The sequence below is a fragment of the Camelus bactrianus genome, chromosome 11, assembly GCF_048773025.1.
Source record: "Camelus bactrianus isolate YW-2024 breed Bactrian camel chromosome 11, ASM4877302v1, whole genome shotgun sequence".
NCBI lineage: Eukaryota > Metazoa > Chordata > Mammalia > Artiodactyla > Camelidae > Camelus > Camelus bactrianus.
The window spans coordinates 82705343-82728619 of record NC_133549.1 but is presented as its reverse complement, the minus strand read 5'-3'; the positions used below and the strand labels follow the sequence as shown (position 1 = coordinate 82728619).

Genomic DNA, 23277 nt, shown 5'->3' with positions numbered 1-23277 from the left:
AGGATGTGCCAGCTACAACCCCACCTTCTCAAGCTAATAAATAAAGCATCCATATTTCCCCTACCATTTTTCATGAATGGATACTAATCATTGGAGCCCCCTGAGCACTGCTTGGGGGATCAAGGCTGCAATTAGGAGCTCACTGTATAGTAACTTTCACTTTAGTTATGTATTTGCACTCATTTTTCTCTCAACTGTTGCACCAGCTTCTTAACTTCTAGGGGATGAACACCTAATTCTTTGAGGTGTCCTAGCTTTACACCCCAAGTGAATTATACATGATACAGTGCGTATTTTAAGCCTGGTCATCCCCCAAATACTTTCCAAATATGATTAAAAATTTTTTTTAGGTAGCTATTTTTATTTTAAGTACTTTTAGATAAGTATTTAAAAGGTTTTATAAATATGCATTAGATGTCTACAGGTCTAAAGGGATGCTGAAATCAGGCAGGACCCCATGGGGCCTTCCCGGAACAGACCCCCGACCCTCACCATGTCCTCTGCCTACTTCTTGTCTGTAGAAAAACTTTAGTCTCCTAGGCCTTCCCTGAGTTCCAAAGTGAGAAAATGCAGAAAGAATGGAAACCAGCCCAGCAAGACAAAAAAATAATAGTTTAGCCACTGAACAAAGTTGAGGACCTTTAGTTCCTCCTCAAGGGCTACAGATAATATTCTAAGCCATATCTTTTGAGATGTTTTGCAGATACTCAAACCCCCACCAGGTGGAAGAAGCTAACTGCATGCTGCCCAAAAGCACAGAGACCCTAGACTGCTTGGAGCCAGAAGGTTGGTGATGTTGACTCCCGATTACCTCACCACCAACCAATCAGAGGACTGTCCACGAGCTGATCACACACCCCACAACCCTCCTCCGTCACTCTGTCTTTAAAAACCTTTCCCTGAAATCCATCGGGGAATTCAGGCCTTTTGAGCACTGGCTACCTGGGCTCCGTGCTTGGGGCCCTGCAATAGACACTGCACTTTCCTTCACTGCAACCTGGTGTCGGTAGATTGCCTTTAGTGTGCACAGGCGAGGGGACCCAAGTTCAACTCGGTAACAACGCTGCAAAAACAAATGACTTTTTTGGGGTCTATCAAATATTAAAACAGGAGATAAGCCCAAAGAGAAAAATATGAGCACTTTTGCTTCTGACTGTTTTGTTTTGTTTAGTATGGAACATGAGAGGTGAAGAAAATTAAGGAAATAAGAGAGGTAAGTGCTGAGAGAGAAATTAAATATATTTAAATATATTTCAACTTCATTTGACATGTTTCAACGTGGTGTATATACCCTACCTGGCTTTAGTTTGTTTAGGGGGGAGGAGTCAGCTGAGGTGGAAGAATGCCAGGAGACAAGCTGCACCCAGGAAAAAGAACGATTATGTCCTTGAGCAGCTGCCTTGTGGGGAGAGTGGGAAGAGGTCTCTACATCCTGTAGTGTGTGGGGTGCACTGCACGAATGCTCTTTTCCACCTTCTTTTGAGGCCACAGGCTGCAGTACGTGTGTGCGATAAACACAAGAGATTTCCATGCCAATTATATCTCCAACCACCCGCTGGACCCGACACTAACATACTGTACCATCAGTTTAGAGAGGGCTCCTCAGGGCTGGAAGGAAATATGAAAAACACAAGGCACACGATTTGAAGAGAAAGCAAAATTCCAGTTTCTCAGAGAACGTGAACAAAGGGAAACGTGTTCTGCTTGGACAAATATAAGGTTCTTACACTTGAAAATACTCGGTAGGATATGGAGTTCTGGTAACACTGGCTGAACAGCAAAGTACAGACGTTTTCACTCCACCCAACTAAGGAAAAAGAACAATCAATTCACTGTACAGAATAACAAAGTGCTTGGTACTTATGCTTAAATACTTTAAATGAATGCTTTTCAGAGAGAGAACATATCTGAACAGCTCTTACTACTCCTGAGAATATGAAAGTAAGAGTGATGTTAAAAACATTTAAGTCTTCAGAGCACGAGCATGTGACTGAAGACCTCATTTAATGGGGATCCTTCCTGTGAACCCGCTGGTGGATGTGGAGGTTGGAGCTCTGGCTGAAGCCCTTCCCACACTTGCTGCACTCGTAGGGCTTCTCTCCGGTGTGGACTCTCTGGTGGATGAGGAGCTTGGAGCTCTGGCTGAATCCCTTCCCGCACTTGCCGCAGTGATATGGCTTCTCTCCGGTGTGGACTCTGAGATGGATGCGGAGGTCCGAGCTCTGGCTGAAGCCCTTGCCACACTCATAGCACTGGTAAGGCTTCTCCCCCGTGTGTATGCACCGGTGAATGTGCAGGTTGGAACTCTGACTGAAGCCCTTCCCGCACTCTCCACATTTGTAGGGCCTCTCCCCGGTGTGGATGCGCTGGTGGATGTGCAGGTTAGAGCGCTGGCTGAAGCTCATACCGCACTCCCCGCACTCATAGGGCTTCTCACCCGTGTGCACTCGCTGGTGGATGTGCAGCTTGGAGCTCTGGCTGAAGCCCTTCCCGCACTTGTCACATTTGTAAGGCTTCTCGCCTGTGTGGACCGAGTGGTGGATGAGCAGACTCGAACTCCTCGTGAAGCCCTTCCCACACTTGTCACACTTATAAGGTTTCTCGTCTGCGTGGACTTCGCGATGGATGAGGAGACTTGAGCTCCGGGTGAAGCCCTTCCCGCACTGATCACATCTATAGGGCTTTTCTTCTGTGTGGCCTCTCTGATGAAAGATGAGTTCGGAGCGCTCACTGAAGTCCTTACCACACTGACTACACCTGTACAGTTTCTCTGCCGTGTGGATTTTCTCACTGGGGTGACCATCTGGGCTGGTGGTGCGTATTTTCCCACAGTCATGCTGGGTAATGATGGGCTTCTCCTCCGAACGAGCTCTCTGATGACTAAGGCCAACCACCCGGGACTTCCAACCGTAAGTGTCTTTGCGGTTACCGTCCAAGGCATCTGAAGATTCTTTCAACTGGCCATTCTGGCAAACTGCCTCACTTTTGCACAACGGCAAGACTTCTTCTGTTACATCAGACACCGGTTTGGTTTGAAGGTTCTCTGAAAAGTGGTCGATGGGAGGACTCTTTCTGCCTGTCACCTTTCTCTTGGTGTCTCCTTCAAACAGACTTTTGCTTTCCTGAGGGTCCTGGGGCTCATTCTTACAGGACGTCACTGAGGAGTCTGGTGTGGCCATTGGGTTTGGTACTTTCAAAGACAAATATTCTCTCCTTTCCATGTTTCATAAATCATCACTTTGAGGGATTACCACATTGCTCTTGTTTCTAGAAATATAAGGAGATGCTTCTCCCCACTTTTGATGGGTGGAAAGATCTAGTTCAGGGTTCCTTTACACTTCCCCTTGAAGAGTCACAATTTAATCCTGACTCCCAGTTACTGTACTGGCCATCTCTTCCAAAACTGGCCAGCAGGGAAGCTCTTCATGTAATAGATACCTAAGTCCTTTCCCTTGAAGATTCTCCACAGAATTTTCACTCAAGTCTCCTAGGGAACAAAGAGAATTCAGTGATAACAAAGGGTAGATTTCTAAGATTTTTCAAAACTGGAGTGCCTAGGAGGAAAGTTCAGTCTTGTCCTTATAGTCATGTTCTTTGAGTGAATGTCAGGAAGGGAGAGGGCTTGGGGGTACACAAGACAGAAGTCTTGTCTCTGATTTTTTCCCCCAATTTTTTTTTTCAAATGTGTTGCACTTTTTATCTATTTATTTATTTTAGGCGGGAAGGCAATTCAGGTTACTTATTTATTTATTTTTAGAGGTACTGGGGATAGAACCCAGGGCCTTGTGTATGCTAAGCATGCGCTCTACCACTTGAGCTATACCCTCCCCTCTTGTCTCTGCTTTTAAGCATGGCCAATAAGAGTATTCCTACCCTAACCCTGAAGAAGGCTGTGAATCCCACCTCCTTGCACAAATAACATTTTGTTTCACTTTATTTTATTTTAATTAAATTTGCATTTAACTGGTAATCTAATAAGTGCTGGGGATGCAAGGAAGAAAACAGAAATCCTTGTGCTTGACAAGCCTGAGTCTACCAAGAAGACAAACAGGTCGGCAATGATACCATCTAAGTGCTACAGTGGACGCATGCACAGCCAGTCCTGGGAGAACAGAGTAAGTGAAGATTTCTGGGGGCAGATGTAAGGGGGAAAATGTGGAATATGGAGGGGAAATATGACATGCTCAGGAAAACTAGATGCAGTTTCTTGTGAGGGAATAAAACAGGTAACAGTGGTGAAGACTATGCCTGGGGAGGAAGACAGGAGACAGAACAGAGGTCCTGGAGTCTACTCAGAGATGCCCTCAGAGACTTAAAGCTATTAAAGGATGACAGTTGGGAGTGAGATGACTGACTTCATGATTATAAACATCATCAGACGTGAGCAATACGTTACAGTAGAGAGAGAACGACTGTAGCAAATCAGAAGGAAAGTGATCAGGAGGATGGTTATGGAGAGAAAGGGAGAGGGTCATTCTAAATCACACGATGACTGACTAGACTTAGAAAGGAAAAGAGGCTCTAAGCTTGGTCCTCAAGTTCTCTGTCTGAGGGAGTAGGTAAGGGGGTGCTGGATCATGAGACAGGGAGTCCTAACCTCCAAGGCTGGACTGGGAAAGGGCTCAGATAACAAAGTCAGAATCTGACCTGTTTAATTTCTGGGGCTGGTGGAACATTCCTGCACTGTTCAGTAAGCAGTGAGATACATGGGTCTGGAACTCCTGAGCAAGATATGAGCTAGGAATACAGATTGCAGACTTACTGCAGCTGGTCCCTGACTTACGATGGTCTGACTTATGGTATTTCAACTTGATGGTGGTGCGGAAGCGATATACATTCAGTAGAAACAGTACTTTGGATTCTGATCTTTCCTGGGCTGGCGATTTGCTACAGGATACTCCCTCATGATGTGGGGTGATGGCAGCAAACGGGGCTCCAAGTCAGCCCTGCTGCCACGAAGGTGCACAGGCAATACGCTTACAGCCATCCTGCTTTTCACTTCCAGTGTAGTAGTCAATGAACGGCATGAGATATTCAACGCTATTATAAAATAGGCTTTGTTAGATGAGTCTGCCCAACTGTCGGCTGATGTAAGTGCCCTGAGCATGTTTAAGGGAGGTGAGGCTGAGCTATGACGTTCGGTAGGTTAGGTGTATTACATACATTTTGACTTAATGGTATTTTCAATTGCCTATGGGTTTATAGGGGTGTAACCCCACTATTAGTCAAGGAAGATCTGTAATATGTCTGTGGCTCAAAACAATTAGGGCGAAGATCCTTTTATTACACTGAAGTGACAAAAAAAAAAATCCACAATAGTCTTGGAAAAAAAAGAAAGGTAGCTGTCACCAGAATAAAAATGCTGAGGAACTCCCAGGTGATAAGACCTGATGGATAAGGTCTGATGGAGAAAACAGGAAAAAAACCCAACCAAACAAATGCACAGCTCAGATCATGTACAGGAGAAGGCTCCTGAAGGAGTAAGAGAACTCCTCGGGAAGTCTTAGTCACATTCCAAACTAGGAACCAATAATTGTAAAGTAAGAGAGGTTTATCCTGGATACAGGCTTACTGAATCCTGTCAGGCATTTCCAATGGCTGGACCAGTTGTTGCCGTTAGCAACACCACTCTCCCAACCATCCTCTTCTCCACAAAATACGGGGTGGCTGAGTAGTGGCCCCACATAAAGCTTCAAGAACGAAATAAACAGTCTTCCAAAGAAGGACTCTTAATAATATTATTTGGGCTGAAGAGAGAAACAGAAGTTGAGGTAATCCTGCACCTGCACAATGATGGGACTGAGGTACAAAAAGAAACAACTGGCTCCACATGCACCCAGGATAAAGCCTCAAGGCAGCCTGGGAATTGGGGGGGAGGTACCCCAGAGCTGGAGATAGAAGTAGGGTATGCCTCAGATAACTTACTGGCCCGAAGAGACAAGCTCAAAAAAGGTGTGTACATCACTCACCATCCAGATTCTTTTTAGATCCGTCCAAGCCCAGTCAGCTGAGGTTTTCCCCTGTAAGCAGAACACCTGTGCAGCAAAGAGGGCTGAGCATCAGCTGAGGATGCACACTCCAGTATCATACTATGAAAATAAGACTTTCAAGAAAAATGCAATGATAAAAAAAAATAAGGTGCAAAAAAAAAAAAAAAAGGTAGAAAACAAAGAACAATAAAGAGAGGCACAAACTCCAGAAACAGTAAGCAGAGGAAACAGAATTTAAAAGGTTCATAATGAAAATCCCAGAGAAGTCTGAAAGGCTATTACATCTAAAAAACAGTGCAATCTAATAATAAAATATAAAATACATTGCTATGAAGCATATCAGAATTCTTCTAAATTAATAAAAGGATTGAAAAAGATGATAATCATACAAATTTATTAAGACCTACTGTGCCCATCTGAAGCACTCAGGCACTGGCTGCACAACTGTGTGTGAGGAAACCAAGGCTGAATGATTAAGTAACTTGTGTCGTAGCTACTAAGTGTCAGGCAGTCTGATTCTAAGGGCTGCAATCTAGGTGGGCTGAATAGCAAAATGAAGATACCACTAAGACGGAAGATTGAGGGGTTCTCTCGAAATGCAGAGTAAAAGGATATACAGATGGGAAGATAAAAGTAAAAGCCCATCTTTAGGAGTTCTATGAATACAGTAGAGGTAGAATGAATGGAAAGAAATGATCAGAGAGCTACCAGAAGAAAAAAAAATGCTTCCTAGAATTCAAGATTCAGGGCTCTCTGAATGCTAAAAATTGCATGTAAAACCTTAGGACGTCAAAGAAAACAAACAAACAAACAAAAACCCTAGAAAATGGTGAAAGCAACCAGACAGAAAAGCCAGGTTATGTGCAAATACAAAGAGAATATATTGACACTGAACTACCAAACAGCAATATCGTATACCTGAAGATAACTGAGCAGTATCTTCTAATTTTGGAGGTAAAGTGATTGTGAGATTAGCATTCTAGTCTATACCCAGCCAATCAACCATTTCAGTGGGGGGAACAGATACTATTATAGATAAGAATGGATTTAAACAATTACTGAAACAATTATTCAGCAAGGTACTGTAGAAAAACTTCTAAAATTACTTTAAGAAAAAGATGATATACAAGAATCAGCAGTGAGCAAAGAAGTCAAACAATTAAGCTGAATCAACTGCTCAAACATAAAAGAAAACAATAATTAACCAAATCAACCAAAACTCTATAAAAGAGAATGGAAAGGAAAAAAAAAACCCAAATGAAATATATTTTAAAAGCAAGCGTAAGTTTTAGAAAAGGAAAAGAACAAACAGAGGGACTGCAATCATAGTATACTGCTTGACTCTGCAGGAATGAGAATTATGAAGTCAGAGCAGCACAAGCATTAATCACAGATGTGACTGACGTAAATTTTCGGGAAGACGAGCATGTTGGGGGAAATAACACAAAAGTGCTAGATCCTCAACTGCAATATAAAGAAGTCAACAGAAGCTGTCAAATATTGATAAACTAAAAAATAACAGTGTATCATAATACAATAAATTCAAATTAAAACTAGACTAAGGTACCATTTTCTACCTGTTACACTGGCAAAAAGCCAAAGCCTGGCAACATACACGACTAGTGAGTGTAAACTGGTATCACCCTCTCCCCTGAAAGGACATTTTGACAATTATGTATCAAAATCACAAACGTGTGCACTCAGCATTGCAGCCTGGGGGTTTTATTCTTTGGATTTCCTGGCATAGTTGTGAAATGATATTTGTACAAGATTTACTCATCACAGATGGCTTGTGATAGAAAATGACCAGAACCTGGGTAGAGCGGAGAGAGGGACATGAAAGAAAGTTTTCACTGTGTACCTTTTTATTTGTTTTTATTTTTATAGTATAACTTTAATCATTAAAAAACATATAGGCAGCAACATGGATGGACCTGGTGAACTAAGCCAGAAAGAGAAAGAAAAATACCATATATCACTCATGTGTGGAATCTAAAAAGGAAAAAAAAAAAAAAAAAAGGAAAAAGGCACTAATGAACTCATGTACAAAACAGAAACAGACTTGCAGACATAGCAAACAATCTTATGGTTACTGGGGGAAAGCGGGTGGGAAGGGATAAACTTGGGAGTTTGAGATTTGTAAATGTTAACCACTACATATAAAAACAGATTTTTAAATTTAAAATTTAATTTAAAAACTTGATTAATTTGAAATTTAATTTAAAATCTAAAAATAGATTATTCTGTACAGCATTGGGAACTATATTCAATATCTTGTAATCATCTTTTCATTAGAATATAAAAACAAACCTATTTATGTATATGCATGACTGGGGCATTATACTGTACACCAGAAATTGACACATTGTAACTGACTATACTTCAATAAAAAACAAATAAACAACAACATATAGAACGTTTGGAAACCTTTTCTTTGCTACTTATAATTTGTTTCCTGCTTTTCTCCAGCTTGTCCAAAATCCTCAGTGAACATTTTTTTCCTGGCTTTTTTAGGTGTAATTGGTAAGTAACATTGTGCATACTTAATGCTTCTTTTCTTAATGATGCGAATGCATTTATTCTTAAAAAAAAAAGCAAAGAAGTATCTGCATGAGTGTTATTTGGAAATATGAAGGCAAACACCATTAGGCAAACAGGTGAATGGATTAAAACTGAGTGCTTTAGAGAAGCCATGCTGGGGCATGAGGAGCAGCAGACCAGGGAGAAAGGTTTGTATTTCAAGCCTTTGGATATAATTTGCTTTACTGAGGTGAATGTATTACTTTGTATGCAAAGTTTAAAAGCAGTGGCAAAAGGAAAGAGGGAAAAATAACAGAGAAAAACTGTAGTTTGGAGCAGTGAAGTCACGAGGTGGGTCGAAGTTATTAAATGGTCAAAGGACACTGCTTCAACATCCTTGCTTTACATTACTTGGGAACAGCCAAAGAAATGACAGGTCTAGGACAATCAATGGGGGAGGAATTGTATTAAGGGTATGTTTTATAAGAAGTAATGAAATCTTGTGACTTTTTTAAAAAATATTTAAAATATTAGGAAGGACGAGGATGTCATAGAAGAAAATGCTGTTGTAATGAGAAAAGGGGTCCTTTTACAGGGAGTTAATAGGACATAACAAAGATCTCTAAGACACACTAGATAAAACAGCCGGTTGAAAAATACACACAATATAACCTCAGAAAATTTTAAGACATATTTGTAATATACATAACATGGCGAACAGAAAAAAACAGGATATACAAGCTATTATTAGTGATTTCATTTCATTCCATCATCTTCATCTGTGTTCTCTGAATTTTTGAGATTTTTACACCTTACTTGCCAAAAGGATAAAAAAAAAAAAGGTTGGACAACAACGGTCAATTTTGTATCAGCTACAAAAGAAAACGTGGAGGAGAGCATGAAACTGTAAGCACAGATCCGACCTCTCTGCAAACCTCTCTACAAAGCAGTGCTGGGGATACCGGGTGCCTCAGATCATACCGTTTCACTGTTTCAGCAGCTTCCCACTGAACTCAGCGTGAATCCACACTTTTTGCCCATGCCTTCAATGCCACAAATGAGCCAGGCCCACCCTGGTCTTCCCAGATGCTCCCTGCATTCTAGCCACACTCCTTCCACGTCTTCAGGTCTCTCCTTGCACTGTTCTCTTGCCTGGAATAATCTTCCCCTACTCAGTCACCTGTTTAAGGCCCATCACTCTTTTAGCTCTCAGTGTAAACGTCACTTCAGAGGCTTTCCTTGAAACTCTCAACAACATGTACATCACCCTTGTCCCATCCCACGCCCTCCTGCTCTCAGAGTACACTTCTCCATCCTTCATAGGACTTATCGAATTTATAGTAACATGATGTGTTTATTATAATGTCTGTTTCACAGGACTGTAAGAAATATTTCTTCTCTGCTAAACTCCACAGCAGTCAGTTTTTTAATCTTAACTATCTACATACAGCACTGAAAGTATTAGATATACTGCTTTCCCTCCAGAAACCTGGCTGGAAACAAGGAAGATAAACCAGACTTGCAGATCCAATGGTTAAAATAAAAGCATACAGAAGAATACGTAATAGGTCTCAGCCTGTGAGATATAAATTGCAAGTTCTGAGAAAAGAAGGAGGTCGAGTGGGAGGGGTGGTCAAAAGATTTCACCCAGGTAATGGACTTCAAATAAAATCTTAAATGGACAAGATTAAACAGAACCCTGGGCATGGTAATCAAAGGTTCCAGAGCAAGGAAGCATGGAGGACCTCAGGAAAACAGGCTTGGAAAGGAGGGTGACCTGGGGGCAGCTGAGAACAATGCTCTGTGGGCAAAGGCAGGGCAAGAAGGGCCTCGAAAACCAGGTGGGGATTTTTGAGGCTCTACACCAGCAACTAAAGGTGATGAGCACGGAGAATTATCCACTGCTCCAATGAGAGAGTACACCTGGGAAACACATGGGGACTGGGTAACTGTGCAGAAAGCAAATTCAGTCCCCAACTCTGGCTTGTAAGGGACAGACCAGGCACGCAACTCAGGAAGGCTCCCATTCTCCAATTCGTACCAAGTGAAGTTCTTTAGCTGCTTAGAATAATCAGAAACATCCTTTTGGGTCAGAAAGAAATGAGGAAACTCTGATTCCTGAACCACAACTCCCGAGGCCCCATCACTAGTTAAATCTGGAGAGAGACCCAGTGTGCAGGTGTCTGGGTCCACTGTCTTACCCACTGAGATCACGTGGCTGTAGTTTTCCGGCATCACAGGTCTGTGGATCTTCCTCTGAGCAGGGTCCAGCGAACTCGCTCCTCCTTGGTGAAGTCCACAGAGGCATCCTTGAATGTTACTGGTTCCTAAAACATGAAGTGCATTCCTTCTCAACTGACAACCATCTGCACAAATGCTCTGGAAGGAAGCTGAGGCTGGGAGCACTGGAAGCGGTGAGAGAGGGAGTGTGCAGATGCAAGGGTGCTGGGTGATCTAAGTCAAGTTTTGGTGGAGAATCTTTCCTTTCTCATCTCCTTTGCTGCTACTTCCTTCCAAATCCTTCCCCTCCTGCCCGCAACTCGCCCAAGCTCACGCTCTCCAACTACGGAATCTCTCCTTGTCACTGTCATGGTCATTCCTGAGCTGTCTTTTCTGCCCCATTCCTACCATTAACCAGACAACCTGAACACTCAGAGGAGAACAATTTACCCAACACTCAAACCTCACGTCTTCATCTCTTTAGTGCCAATGATCTCTGCCCCATTTTAAACTCAACAATCATTACCAGGGTCATTTCACTATTTGGACCACTCTGCTTTTGAACTATTAACAGCTCAAAATTCACACCTTAAAAACATCTTCCTATTTTCTCCCCACTCTTCCTCTTTCATCACCTCTGCTCTATCAAGATCACCATCCTTTAACCCTCTCTCTTTTTTTCCTCTCAGCCAAAGGACACTTCTGATCTCAAGTTTTTGCCTAGTCATAGAAATCTTCTGTCCTTTCTTCTTCGAAACTAAGTAGGTGAACATTCCTGGGAAAAATAAAATGGCACATATAGACACAACCATAAAATACTCTGCTTAGGTATTGCCAAGGTATTCAGCTCTAGCCCTAACCTTCCCCCTCAACTCCAGGCCTCAACTTTCCACCTGCATCTATACTTGGATGTCTAAAAGGTACTTAAAACTTATAGGCCCCAACAACTCTTGCTCCCAACAATCTCCATCACTATCTGCTTTCCCTGGTCATCCCCATTTTAGTAAAGAGCCACATGACCCACCCAATTGTACAAGCCAAAAATTTTGGAAGTCATTTTTGTTGTTGTTGTGTGTTTTTTTTTTTTTTTGGAGGGGTGGTAATTAGGTTTATTTATTTGTTTTTCAATGGCAGTACTAGGGGTTGAACCCAGGACCTCATGCCTGCTAAGCACACACTCTATCACTGACCTATACATACCCTCCCCCACCAGAAGTTATTTTGATTCTCCTCTCTCTTGCTCACATTTTATCCATCACCCAGTCCCCTCAACTCTGCCTCTAAAACATATCTGAAGCTATCCACTTCTTTCCATCTTGCACTATTATCATTGAGTCCCAGCCATCAACATCATAAATTTGTCTTTTGCTCCCACACACCAATGAGTTTTCCATAGAGCAGCCAAGGTGATCTTTGAAAACACTTACCACGCCTGGCATGAAACCCTCCGAAGGCTTTTCAATGGATATCAAGCAAAATCCAGGCTCTTCAGCCTGGCTGGGGTCCTGTCAATTCTCTACTTTCCTCAGCCCACGTAACTCCTCCCTTCCATGTCACCTGGCCCCTGTGAACTTCTAGCTCCTTGGCCATGTCAAACTCACCCACTGAGGGCCTCTGCATTGGCTGTCCCCTCTGCCCAGAATGTTCCTTCTCCGCATCTTCACACTGGTTTCTTACTATTCAGATCTCAACCGACCTGCCACCTCCTCAGAGAAGCATGTCCTCGACTGTCTAATCCACAGCTGTGCCCAGCAATTACCACTTCTCCCTGTTTCAGTATCGTTGTACTTACTCCTCACCTCATCTTCTGATTTATTCATTTTCTTTCTTGCTTACAGTCCATCTCTCCCCACTAAGTTCCCTAAGAACACAGAGGCTGTCTGATCTGTTCACAGCTGCATTCTCAAGGCCTCAAGCACATAAAAAGAGTGCAAGGATCCATTTAGCTAACCTCACAGTGAGTCTGGTTTCCTCCAGGGTTCTGTCGATGGAGCAACACTTCTTGAACTCCCTCTGGTGAAGGACCAGTTTCTTGTAAAATTTTTCTAATATGTTATAGACTGATACTTTTGTAAAATACAATTAAAAAAGAGTTACTGGAAAATAAAAACACAAGTGGACAAAATACTAATGCCAATTTTTAAAATGATTAGATTCAATGGACGTAACATTTTTAAAGCCTCTCAATTTCTGTCCTGATGTCTTTGCAGACTGGTAACAAGCGGGCACGAAGTCTGCAGGCCACATCCTGGAAAGCAGACCGGGAGCCAGGGAAGCCCAAGGGAGCGGCTCAACTTGGGGCCAGGGGAGTACCTGTGACCTTCAGAAGCAACCATATCTCAGGACTGATGGGGCACACCCCTCTCCCTCCTCAGGAAACTGAGGACAACCAGCCCCCCTCACCACTGCCAAGCGTGCCTCGACTACCCGACTAGTCACCAGTGGAGACGGTAACAGTGAGGATAAGTGGCTATTTCCTCCCAGGCTCTCCTCTCAAGGTCACTGTGACTGAGGAAGAGGGATGAGGTTGGACTAGAGAAGCCTGCAAGTACCTGTGCAAAGGTGGGACAACCCAAGGAGGTTACAGGACAGTAGTTTTACCAGATGAAAGTCAAACTCCTCAAAACTACATACATCATGTAGCTTACCACTTCCTTTCTGGAGCTCAGTCTTGCTAGATCCAACAATTTACCTAGGGGCAGGAAACAATCTTGCAGAAAGCAGGGGACAGGCAGCTGTTGTCACCCTGGGAAGTTATCCGATTATGCGCTGGTGGTCTTAGAAGAGCCCTTTACACACTGATTCTGCCCAGACTTACATTTCTCCCATCTGCTTTGGGGCTCCTTCCAGTTTCACGACAATCAACAACCTCCTTTTTGAAGCATGAGGATACGTTAAATGTCTCCTCCTTAAATATCTCCCAGTATCTTTCACATGCCTCTACTACAGCTATTAGATTTGTCTCCCAAACTGGCTATAAGATTCTCTAGGATGGGAGCCACGCTCAACTAATCTTGAAATTCTCAGCAACTAGCACAACTCCCTCAAAATCTAAATGATAAACATCTATAAAGTCATGTTCAATTTCAAAAGAATAATTAAATGATACAAGTAAAAGAGAAACCTTGAGATCATCAAACTCAGCACTCTGGTTTTACAGAAGAGAACTCTCTGGTTCAAAATGGTGAAGTGACTTAGCTGAGGTCACAGAGGGAGACAGGGGTTAAAGGGGACTCCTGACCTTCAGCAGACTCATGGACAATGCCTGGTATGCAGAAAACAGTAACTACTGGTGGAATGAAGTCCTTTCTTTAAATTCAACAAGTTATTAACACATGCCAGAATCTCAAAATTTCACTATACCGGCAGTCCCCAACTTCACCACAGTGAATAATCTTAAGGCAACAGACAGAAGAGAAGGAAAATAAAAGAGCACAGGCTCTTACTTGTGCTCATCTTTGCTGAAGTTCTCTGTGACTTTCAAGGCACAGAGGTGTCACACTGTCAGTACCTTGCCGCAGCTTCCTGTCCTCTAAAGAAAACGATTTTTATAAGAGCTCACAGTGTGAGGGCTGCATTTGTCAAGCAAAAAGATGGTCTTGCTGGTGGTGTTGTTAAGAACTAATTAGTTTATAATAATAATAATAATAATAATAATAATAATAATAATAATAATTTGTTATAAAATAAATTATTATATTGTTTATTTTAATAGGTTACTTTATGCATTATATAAATATATAATAAATCATATTTATATTATATGTAAAATAATATATATTATATACGATATTATTTTAACATATATTGTTATAATTATAATATATAATAATTTTATAGTATACTTGTATCATATTTATAATATTTTTATATAATATATTTAAACTATAATAATATGTGATAATTACTATTTTTGCTGATATTTATATATTATATATTTTGTTCGAATAACTTCTGGTGTGATCTGTTTAGTTATGGAAAAGGGACAGCGTGGAGTTAGAAACAGGGGGTTTACTTCTGACTCTGCTGCTCTCTGCAATGAAAGACACGGTGCTTCCCTTCAGCACCTTCAGACTGAGAGCCCTCCTCTTAAAATGCCGGCACCAAGGCAGAGAGGCTGGCCCCTTCCTCTTCAAACTATGATTGTAAGTGTCAACCTTGAGATAACTTTCTAGAAACGGTTTTATGGAGACAGATGAGAAACTGGTTTTTTAGAAACTGCTACTTGATAATTCAACAATTTACTGGACCAATTAAACATGTAGATAGGTCGGTAAAGGGAACAAAACCACCAGAGCATACAAGATAAATAACCCATCTTACCTACCTGAGTGATGCTCTCATATCACGTATATAGAGAAATATTTCACAACAAATGCAGTAAATCTTTGCACGTACAAAGATCAAAGGGATAAAAAAGGAATGAAATTCTCCTTTTGAGGGAATGGTGCCTAGGAACATTAATTTTTTTAATTCATTTTTTTAGGGGGGAGGTAATTAGGTTTATTATTTATTTGTTTAATGGAGGTACGGAGGATTGAACCCAGGACCTTGGGCATGTTAAGCATGTGTTCTACCACTAAGCTATACGTTCCCTCTGGAACTTTAATTCTTAAAGAACACCATCGGTAATTCTGATGCACAGCCGGTTGAGGAGCGTTTCTGAGTGTGATGTGGTAATTACTGTGCCGCTATTTAACAAATTTTCTCCAGTTTTTAACTCTTTCATGTTAATAAATGATTACTGTTAACATGCATACTTTTTTTCATACATATCATGTGCTTATGAAGAAGAGCACCGTAGTTTGTAATTCTATTTCTTTTGTCCTGAGACCACTTAGCACTGAATTGAGCATGTAATAGCTTTGAACGACTTCAGTGTGAGTGAAATGTCTGGCAAGAAAAGGCATGCTTTGAGAGACAGGACCAGACAAAGATGCTGTGTGGTGTCTTTCAATAAAATAGCATAACCCCATGCTCTGGGGAATGGGCCAATTCATGGAGGCATGGTGGTTCAGTGAAAACTGATAAGACATTTAAAGTCAGCAGATTATCTGTGCAGACCCTGGTGACATCATTTGATAGCTATATGCTGTTAGTATCTTAATGTTCCTACACCCACGCTTGTAAAATACTGTATGCCTCACAATGAAGTCTGACAATAATGAGGAAAAAAACCAAAACAAAACAAAACAAATCACACAGAACAAAGACAGGACCTGACACCAAATAGGCACTCAGTTAACGCCGATGTCCTTCCCAAGAAAGAAAGGTTATTTTCATTATTAGAGAAGAGACACCCCAACTCACCTGGAACGTGGTCATTTCCACCTCTTAGGAAGGACAGACTCCTGGAAAAGTTGAGTTAGGGAAAGCGAAAAAGCCACGGGAAAATCAAGTCCACTTTTCAGGATACTGACTAACCAGTCCAGCAAGACTGTAGGAGAAAAGCTGCTCAGCTCCTGCTACCTTCGCACACCCTCTCCTGAGGTGCCTTTCCTGTCTCTCCCCGCTGCCCCTCTCTCACCTCTCTCCACCGGGCTTTGGATCAAACAGACCAAGCCTCCCCTACAAACCCACGAGGGTAGGAAAATCCCACCGCCTCCAGCAGCTCTAAGAAGTGTCCATTTCCCCAGCTTTGCGGTTTTCGCCCTGAAGTTCTAGTTAGGGCAGTAGGCGCTCTCCGGTTGGATGCGTCGCCCCTCGGGAGAGATTTCGGCTGCCCGAGACGCCTTCCGAGGCCTGACTCATTTCTGGGGTGCAGGGGCTCTGATGCAATCTCTTTTCAGCGAGGACAGGGCTGTGGGCACGGAAACCTCGGTCCCTCACAGAAGCCCCTGTCGGTCCCCTAACGTCCACCGAAAACCTCCCTCGAATAAGGGCAGTCACCAGCGCGAAAAAGGCCAGTGTGGCCAACTACGAAGCTACCAGGCCGGCCAAGGCCGGAGATCAGGCAGGCGAGTGGAGGGCCCCTCGCAGCCGCGGCCGGCTCAGCGCTAGGGGCCTCCTGGTCTCGGGTGACGGCAGCCGGGTCCCGGGGCGCCCGGACACACGTGCTGCCGGGATCGCACCTCCGCCAGGACGCGCGCCCTCCCACGGCCGCCCGGCAGGCTTCCGGGTCCCTGCGGCCCAGCACCGCCCCCCGCCCCCGCCCCTGCCCCCGCCGTGCTCTCACCACCCGACCGCCGGCCGCCTCTCTAGGGACTGCGCTGGCCTCGCGAACCGCTCTCACCCTCCACGGGGAATCCGAAACCTGGGAGCGCAGAAGTCGCGATACTGACCTGCGTCAGGGCCCCGAACTACAAGTCCCAGAAAGCCTCGGGCGGGACACGCCCACTTCCGGCGCCGGCCCCCGGGCTTCGCAGGGCGCCGCGCCCAGGGCAGGCTCCCGTCTGCAGCGGATTGCTTTTCACTGTTCTTTGAGGTGTGCGATTAGTTCCTTCAAGTTTTACTCCTGGTTCTTTATTACAGATGCGTAAGAATTATTTCAGGAATACCCATTAAAGTGTTTTTCATTTTGTTAAAGTGCTACTGGGAGAAAAGAATTTAAATATCCCGTGTGACTTCGTCTTTACCTTTAAAAATATTTTGAAATAAGTATCTCCACCTCACCTCTGAAGTTCATTCATTTAGCAAACATTATTTGAGGGCATCCTAAGTTCCAGAAACTGTTCACGACGTTTTAAAAATCACTGTGGATGTTCAATTCTAGTGGGATTTCTGCCTAGAGCAATACATAATTATGATAAAAGGTATAGTGTGTTATACGGTTATTTTATGTGTTACTGGAAAAATGGAGTTGAGTCAGGGGATTGAGGGTGCTGGTGTTGGGGTTTGTGGGGTGGGACGTGCCTTGCAATTTTAAATATGGGATACTGGAACAAAGACTGAGGGGATGAGATAATCAGTCAGGTGACACTCAGCAGTCAAAACTCTTTCCTAAACGTACACAGACATAACTATTTACACATACAGGTTTTCTTTGTAGACAAAAATGGGGTCATGCTGTATATATAGGCCTGCAGTTTGCTTTTTAAAGTTGGGTGGTTCTAGGTATCATAAATTTACATAGAAGCAAGCCTTGCCCCCGAGGCCCTTCTGGTTGCTAATGCCTTCAAGGGAATGCCACCAAAATTCTCCCCGTCACATGTCCACCACCTTCACCCCTCACTGAGTGATGCAGGGCCACTTGGCATCTCCAGAATACTTTCCTTTCGGATTTATCCTGAGGGTAAAAGAGCTGTTGCCTGGATCTCTCCTCTATATCTTTCCCTTCTTGGTGTATTAGTTTCCAATTGCTGCTGTAATAACTTACCACAAACTTAGTGACATACAACAAACTGATTTATTCTCTTACAGTTTTGGAGGTCAGAAGTCTGAAATCATTTTCACTAAGCTAAAGTCAAGGCGTCAGCACAGCTGGTTCCTTCTGGAGGCTCTAGAGGAGGATCTGTTTCCTTGCCTTTTTCAAGGTGCATTCACAGCCTGTATTCCTTGGCTTGTAGCCTCTTCCTCCATCTTCTGGGGAACACAAAATATCTCCCTAGGATCTACTGCTTTCCTAAACTTCCCCATTCATTCATTCTATTGCTCTGCCCTCTCACCCTTTCATGTTCTCATGCTCCTCATCCAGTTTAGAGGTTATAGCTCTTCATTATGGTCAGTCTCTTGCCCCTATCTTACTTGGTTTTATTCTCCTGATAAAACACCAAATCTAGTTGAACCCAACTGCCTGCCTATTCCATACCTGTACCTGTGGAGCAGTTGTGGCCTGAGAAAAATACATGGCTCTGATGACTGGTCTCACTTTGAATTTATGACCACTGAGGTCAAGTGGGCTCTTAATGCTGCCCCACTATCCTGTTACATTTCCTTAGTCCATTCATTCTCCTGAATGACTATCTTATGGTTTCTCCTCTTTCTTTAGGTCTCTGACATTTCCTCCTGCCACTTCACACACAGCTGATGACTGTCGCTTTCTACAAGAAAAGAGAACTTCTGTACCCTCTTTCGCTTTCTATGAGAAAAGAGAACTTCTGTACTCTCTTGCAAGCACACCTGCCCACCTCTCTTCACCGGAACCTGCATGCTTTACTTTCCATTTTGAATGAACAGCCCCAGTTTCTATTTAAGGAAACTCTCCATTTGTACCCTGAATCTTATCCCCTTTCTCATACACGAAGGTGTTCCCGTCTCTCTTCTGTATTATCAGTTTTCATTCTATAACAACTTGGGAGGTCTTCGTTTGGCCTACATCTTCTGTGTGTTAAGGTCTTGGAACCTGGAGGAGCATGAGTCAGGGAGCACCTGAGTCTTTAGGCCCTATCTGGGGAGCCTTTGGGAGACACATAGAAAGAAAGGTGGAGGCACTTTCCTTTCCTCCTGGGTGACCTGCCCTGGGATCCCGGCCCAATGCTCATCCTTGCCTATTAAGAGCACTGTGAAGTAGGGTTTCTTCCTCACTTTTCTTAGAATGAAGGAACAGAAGATGAGAGAGAGGTAGTGACTTGCCCAGGATCCTGTTTCTTCTTCTTTTTTAAAAATTTAATATTTTAGCATTTTCTTTTTTTTTTTAATGGAGGTACTGGGGATTGTACCCAGGACCTTGTGCATGCTAAACATGTGCTCTACCACTGAACTATAACCACCCCCAGGATCCTGCTTTGGGTGGTTGGAGCCAGGATCCAAACTCAGCACCTTGCGTATTGAATTGAGGTCACTTTCACTATAGCACATCCATCTGTCACCTCATCTTTTCAGGACATCACATATGGAACAGGTTAGAGATGAATAAAGGAGTTTCTGTTGGACCTCTTAGGCCCAGCCTCCAAGTCCAGCCAGCTGGGCAATCACTCCAATACAGAAACACACCAGACCAAGCTGGGTGGTGACACATGCAGGTCTGGCCCCACTGGACTCCTAGAAAAGCTGGAGAAACCACAGTTGGAGCTGGAAAAGGGAGTCTGAGGCTCCTATGTAGATTAGAGCCCTTTACCCAACCGGGCTGACTCCTGGCTGGAGCAGGGTCACACAGAGCTCCCTCCCTCCAGAACTCTGTGAGTTCTAAGAATGTTTCCAGCTCTATTACCCAAACGGTTGCCAGGGTGTCCTCAAAAGCCATGGAAATGGAGAGTGTGATAAGGAGGGTCTCATCCAGCCCTCTTTACTTTTCAGACTGAGAATGGAGGCCCAGAGAAAGGGAGAGAATTATTCAAGTGCACCCAGGCAAGCAGGAGGGGAGGGAGGAGAGAAGTTAGTCCTCCCCATTAATGAAGGGCTCTTGGTGTTGTCCCACTAGGGGGTCCAGGGAAGATGGCCTCAGGGCTATAGAAACTCATCATCCTAGTGCACGTGCTGCTGGATGCAACTCGGCATCATTCCTGCACTTGTTCATTCCCAAGCACGCAGCGAGTATATTCTGTGTACCTTGTCACACAAAATGCTGTTTCTCCGCAGGGCTCCACCAGCACTGGGACAAGGAGAGTTTCAAGAAGTTTCAGCACAATGGTCTCTCCTCCCACATCAGCCTTTTCTTCCTGGTTGTTGTTGCATTTCTCACTTTATTCACACTCTGCACGTCGACTTCCTCAAAGATGTTGGGCACAGCCCACTGAGGACACTAACGAGTAGGTAACAACTTCCAGGGAGCCCCTCAATCCAAGGTTAAATGTATCACAGGCCATCCCTCAAGATCTAGAACTCTTTAAACCAAACATTTGTGGCTTTTAGATGTTGTATTAGGCAAAACAGAAATAGACTCATAGACATAGAATACAAACTTGTGGTTGCCAAGGGGGAGGGGGATAGGAAGGGATAGACTGGGAGTTCAAAATTTGTAGATACTGACAGGCATATGTAGAATAGACAAACAAGATTATACTGTGTAGCACAGGGGAATATATACAAGATCTTGTGGTAGCTCATAGCAAAAAAAAAAATTGACAATGAATGTATGTATGTTCATGTATAACTGAAAAATTGTGCTCTACACTGGAATTTGACACAAAATTGTAAAATGACTATAACTTAATAAAAATGTTTAAAAAATAGATGTTGTATTAGGATAATAGAGATATTTGGGGAAAAAAAAAGATCTATATGGAATAAGGAAGGTTGGGTTGCCAGATTTAGCAACTGAAAATACAGTATGCCCAGCTTCATTTGAATTTCAGATAAACAATGAATAATTTCTAAAGAAAATGTGTGTCCCCTGCAATGTTTGTCTGAAATTCAAATGTTATTGGGCATTCTGTATTTTTATCTGCCCACCCTAGAGGACGGGTATGCTTCCAAAAACTCCTTGAAAGACTCTAAGTGGATAATTGCTGCCTTGTAGGCTAATCCGAAAGATGTGCGAAGCCCTGATTTCCATTTAGTCACCAGCACAGAGAAAGAGGATCTGAGACTGGCTGCCCAAACCCCCTCAACAGGGGGAGTCCTAACCAGCCCCTCCTGGCTCACCCCGGCCTCCGTCTTCTGTCTTTTCCGCATCTTCAGTGAAAACCCACACCTTCTCCATTTCAGGAGCCAAAGCAGAGCAGATGAAAACAGGGGCTGTGCAGTGATTTGGCCTGGGTTCAAATACAGGCTCTGTCAACAGAAAGCTGCACCATCATGAGCAAGTTTATCAGTGTCATTAAGACCTGACGTCCTCCTCCGTAAATGAGGCTCACAATACTTACCCGTTTTGGGCTGTTGTGAGGACAGCATGAAATAATGTGTGGAAGGAAGGTAGTGATCACCATGCTGGGCAGTAACAGCGGTACCATCCTCACTATTAACCTTCAAGTGGCAGCAGTCACTAGGGGCACGCTGTTGGAGATGGGGCCACCACGGAGGAGGCTTTGCACCTGCTCCTGGTGTGTCTGCCCTTGCGCCTGCTCTATGCTGTGCCTCTCCTCGAATCTCTGACTTATCATTTCTTTTATCTCAGTTAATTCTCACAACATTCGTGGGAAGTAGGCAAGCAGAGATTATTAATTGTTTTGTACATGAACGAACTGAGGCTACGTTATTTAGTTTCTCTAAACCTTTCTCATCTGCTAAAACAAACAACCAACCAAACAAAACAATAAAAAAACAGGGAGTAGGAAAAAATCCTTATGGCAGCAGAGTTTTTGAATCTCCTCAAATCACTCCTAAAAATGGGCTGTCTTCACACCTCCCCAGGGATGCAAAACAGAACAAAACAAAGCAAACAAATAAAAATGAATCACTAGGCTAGCAGACAAAGATCCCACTGGACAATATCATCCAGAAAAACGGAGTCAGGGTCTCCCCTCAAATATCAGAGAAGTCTATTCTTTCCGCCACTAAATGGAGATGCCATCATTATCTTATGCAGGGTGGTTTGACCCTGGTGGTTGGGTCAGACCTCCACCAGGCTTCTGCAGCTGTGCCAAATAGTGAGGGTCATGGAACCCAGAACCTTGAAACTGCCAACAAATAGTGTAGCTGCCGCTCTACATGAAATCATCAGCAAGAAGCTGAGAGCACCATTGAGACTGGGCTAAGGTTCCTCAGACTCCTCCACTGGCTCCAGTTTGCGGATGAGTCCACAAAACTGCAGGAAACTGAAGAAATCAGGGTTCCCTGAAGAAATAACTGGTTCATGACAAAGCACAGCACTAGGCTGGGACAAATTGTTTACCAGAAAGCAAGGCTGTGCCAAAGACGACTACCATCATGTCATAGGGACCCAGGGCCAACCTGAAGAGCTCCCCTATCTGATTCAAACAAACCAGGTATAAAAGAAATCTGTGAGGCACTTAGGGAGATTTGAATATGGACTGGATGTTAGATATTAAAGAATTTGTGGGAAAAATGAAGACCCACCAAAGGAGAATAAACAAAGGCTATTTATTCAGAGCTTCCTAATTGCAAGGAAGTCAGCTACCATCATTTGCCTTTTGCAAGAGACGCAAAGGCTGGCAGCCAAGTGGGAAAGCTTTAGAGTGGAAAATGAGGAAATGGCCCCAGACACACCCTGTTTGCAGGTCATTAAAGGGAAACCAGAGGTGGCTGACTGGAAGAGGGCATCTTCTGTGATTGGTTGGGAGAGTATATGTGGTGTCCTCTGGTTGGTCTTAAGTTGAAAGTGGGGACAAAAATTAAGGATACTGCTAGTTTTTAATCAAGGCCAGAAATTTTGGGGGTGATTGATAGTTTGGCTTCCCCGGCTGATTGCAAAGACAGTGGTCTGACTTCTTACAAGTCTGATCGATAGCAGGCTGACACCCTGGGCTAGTTGCTGTAAATTGTGAGTTGGTTTCCTGGGCTGATTAATGTAGGTAATAGGTCAGTTTGCTGGGCTGGTTACTGCAGGTTGTTTGTGGTTTTGCCATTGTCCATTTGCATATTCAGTCTCTCAAATTATTATTAATTTTTTAAGTATGACAGTGGTACAATGTAAAAAATAAAATAAAATGCCCTGAGTCATGTATATACCTGGTTATTAAATAATCCCAGGGGAGGGTATAGCTCAGTGGTAGACTGTGTGCTTAGCATGCATGAGGTCCTGGGTTCAGTCCCCAGTACCTCCACTGAA

The 23277-nt window shown here is 43.4% G+C and overlaps 1 protein-coding gene across 1 annotated transcript; it reads right to left on the bottom strand.

Annotated features, from left to right (window-relative positions):
- Positions 1–1221: 1221 nt before the first annotated feature.
- Positions 1222–16885, bottom strand: ZNF239 (zinc finger protein 239). Its single transcript, XM_074374413.1, is given in 3 exon segments — positions 1222–3487; positions 10712–10837; positions 16041–16885. Coding segments are annotated over 2 exon segments (1518 nt in total). The 5' UTR covers positions 10746–10837; positions 16041–16885; the 3' UTR covers positions 1222–2003.
- Between the last annotated feature and the right edge of the window lie 6392 nt (positions 16886–23277).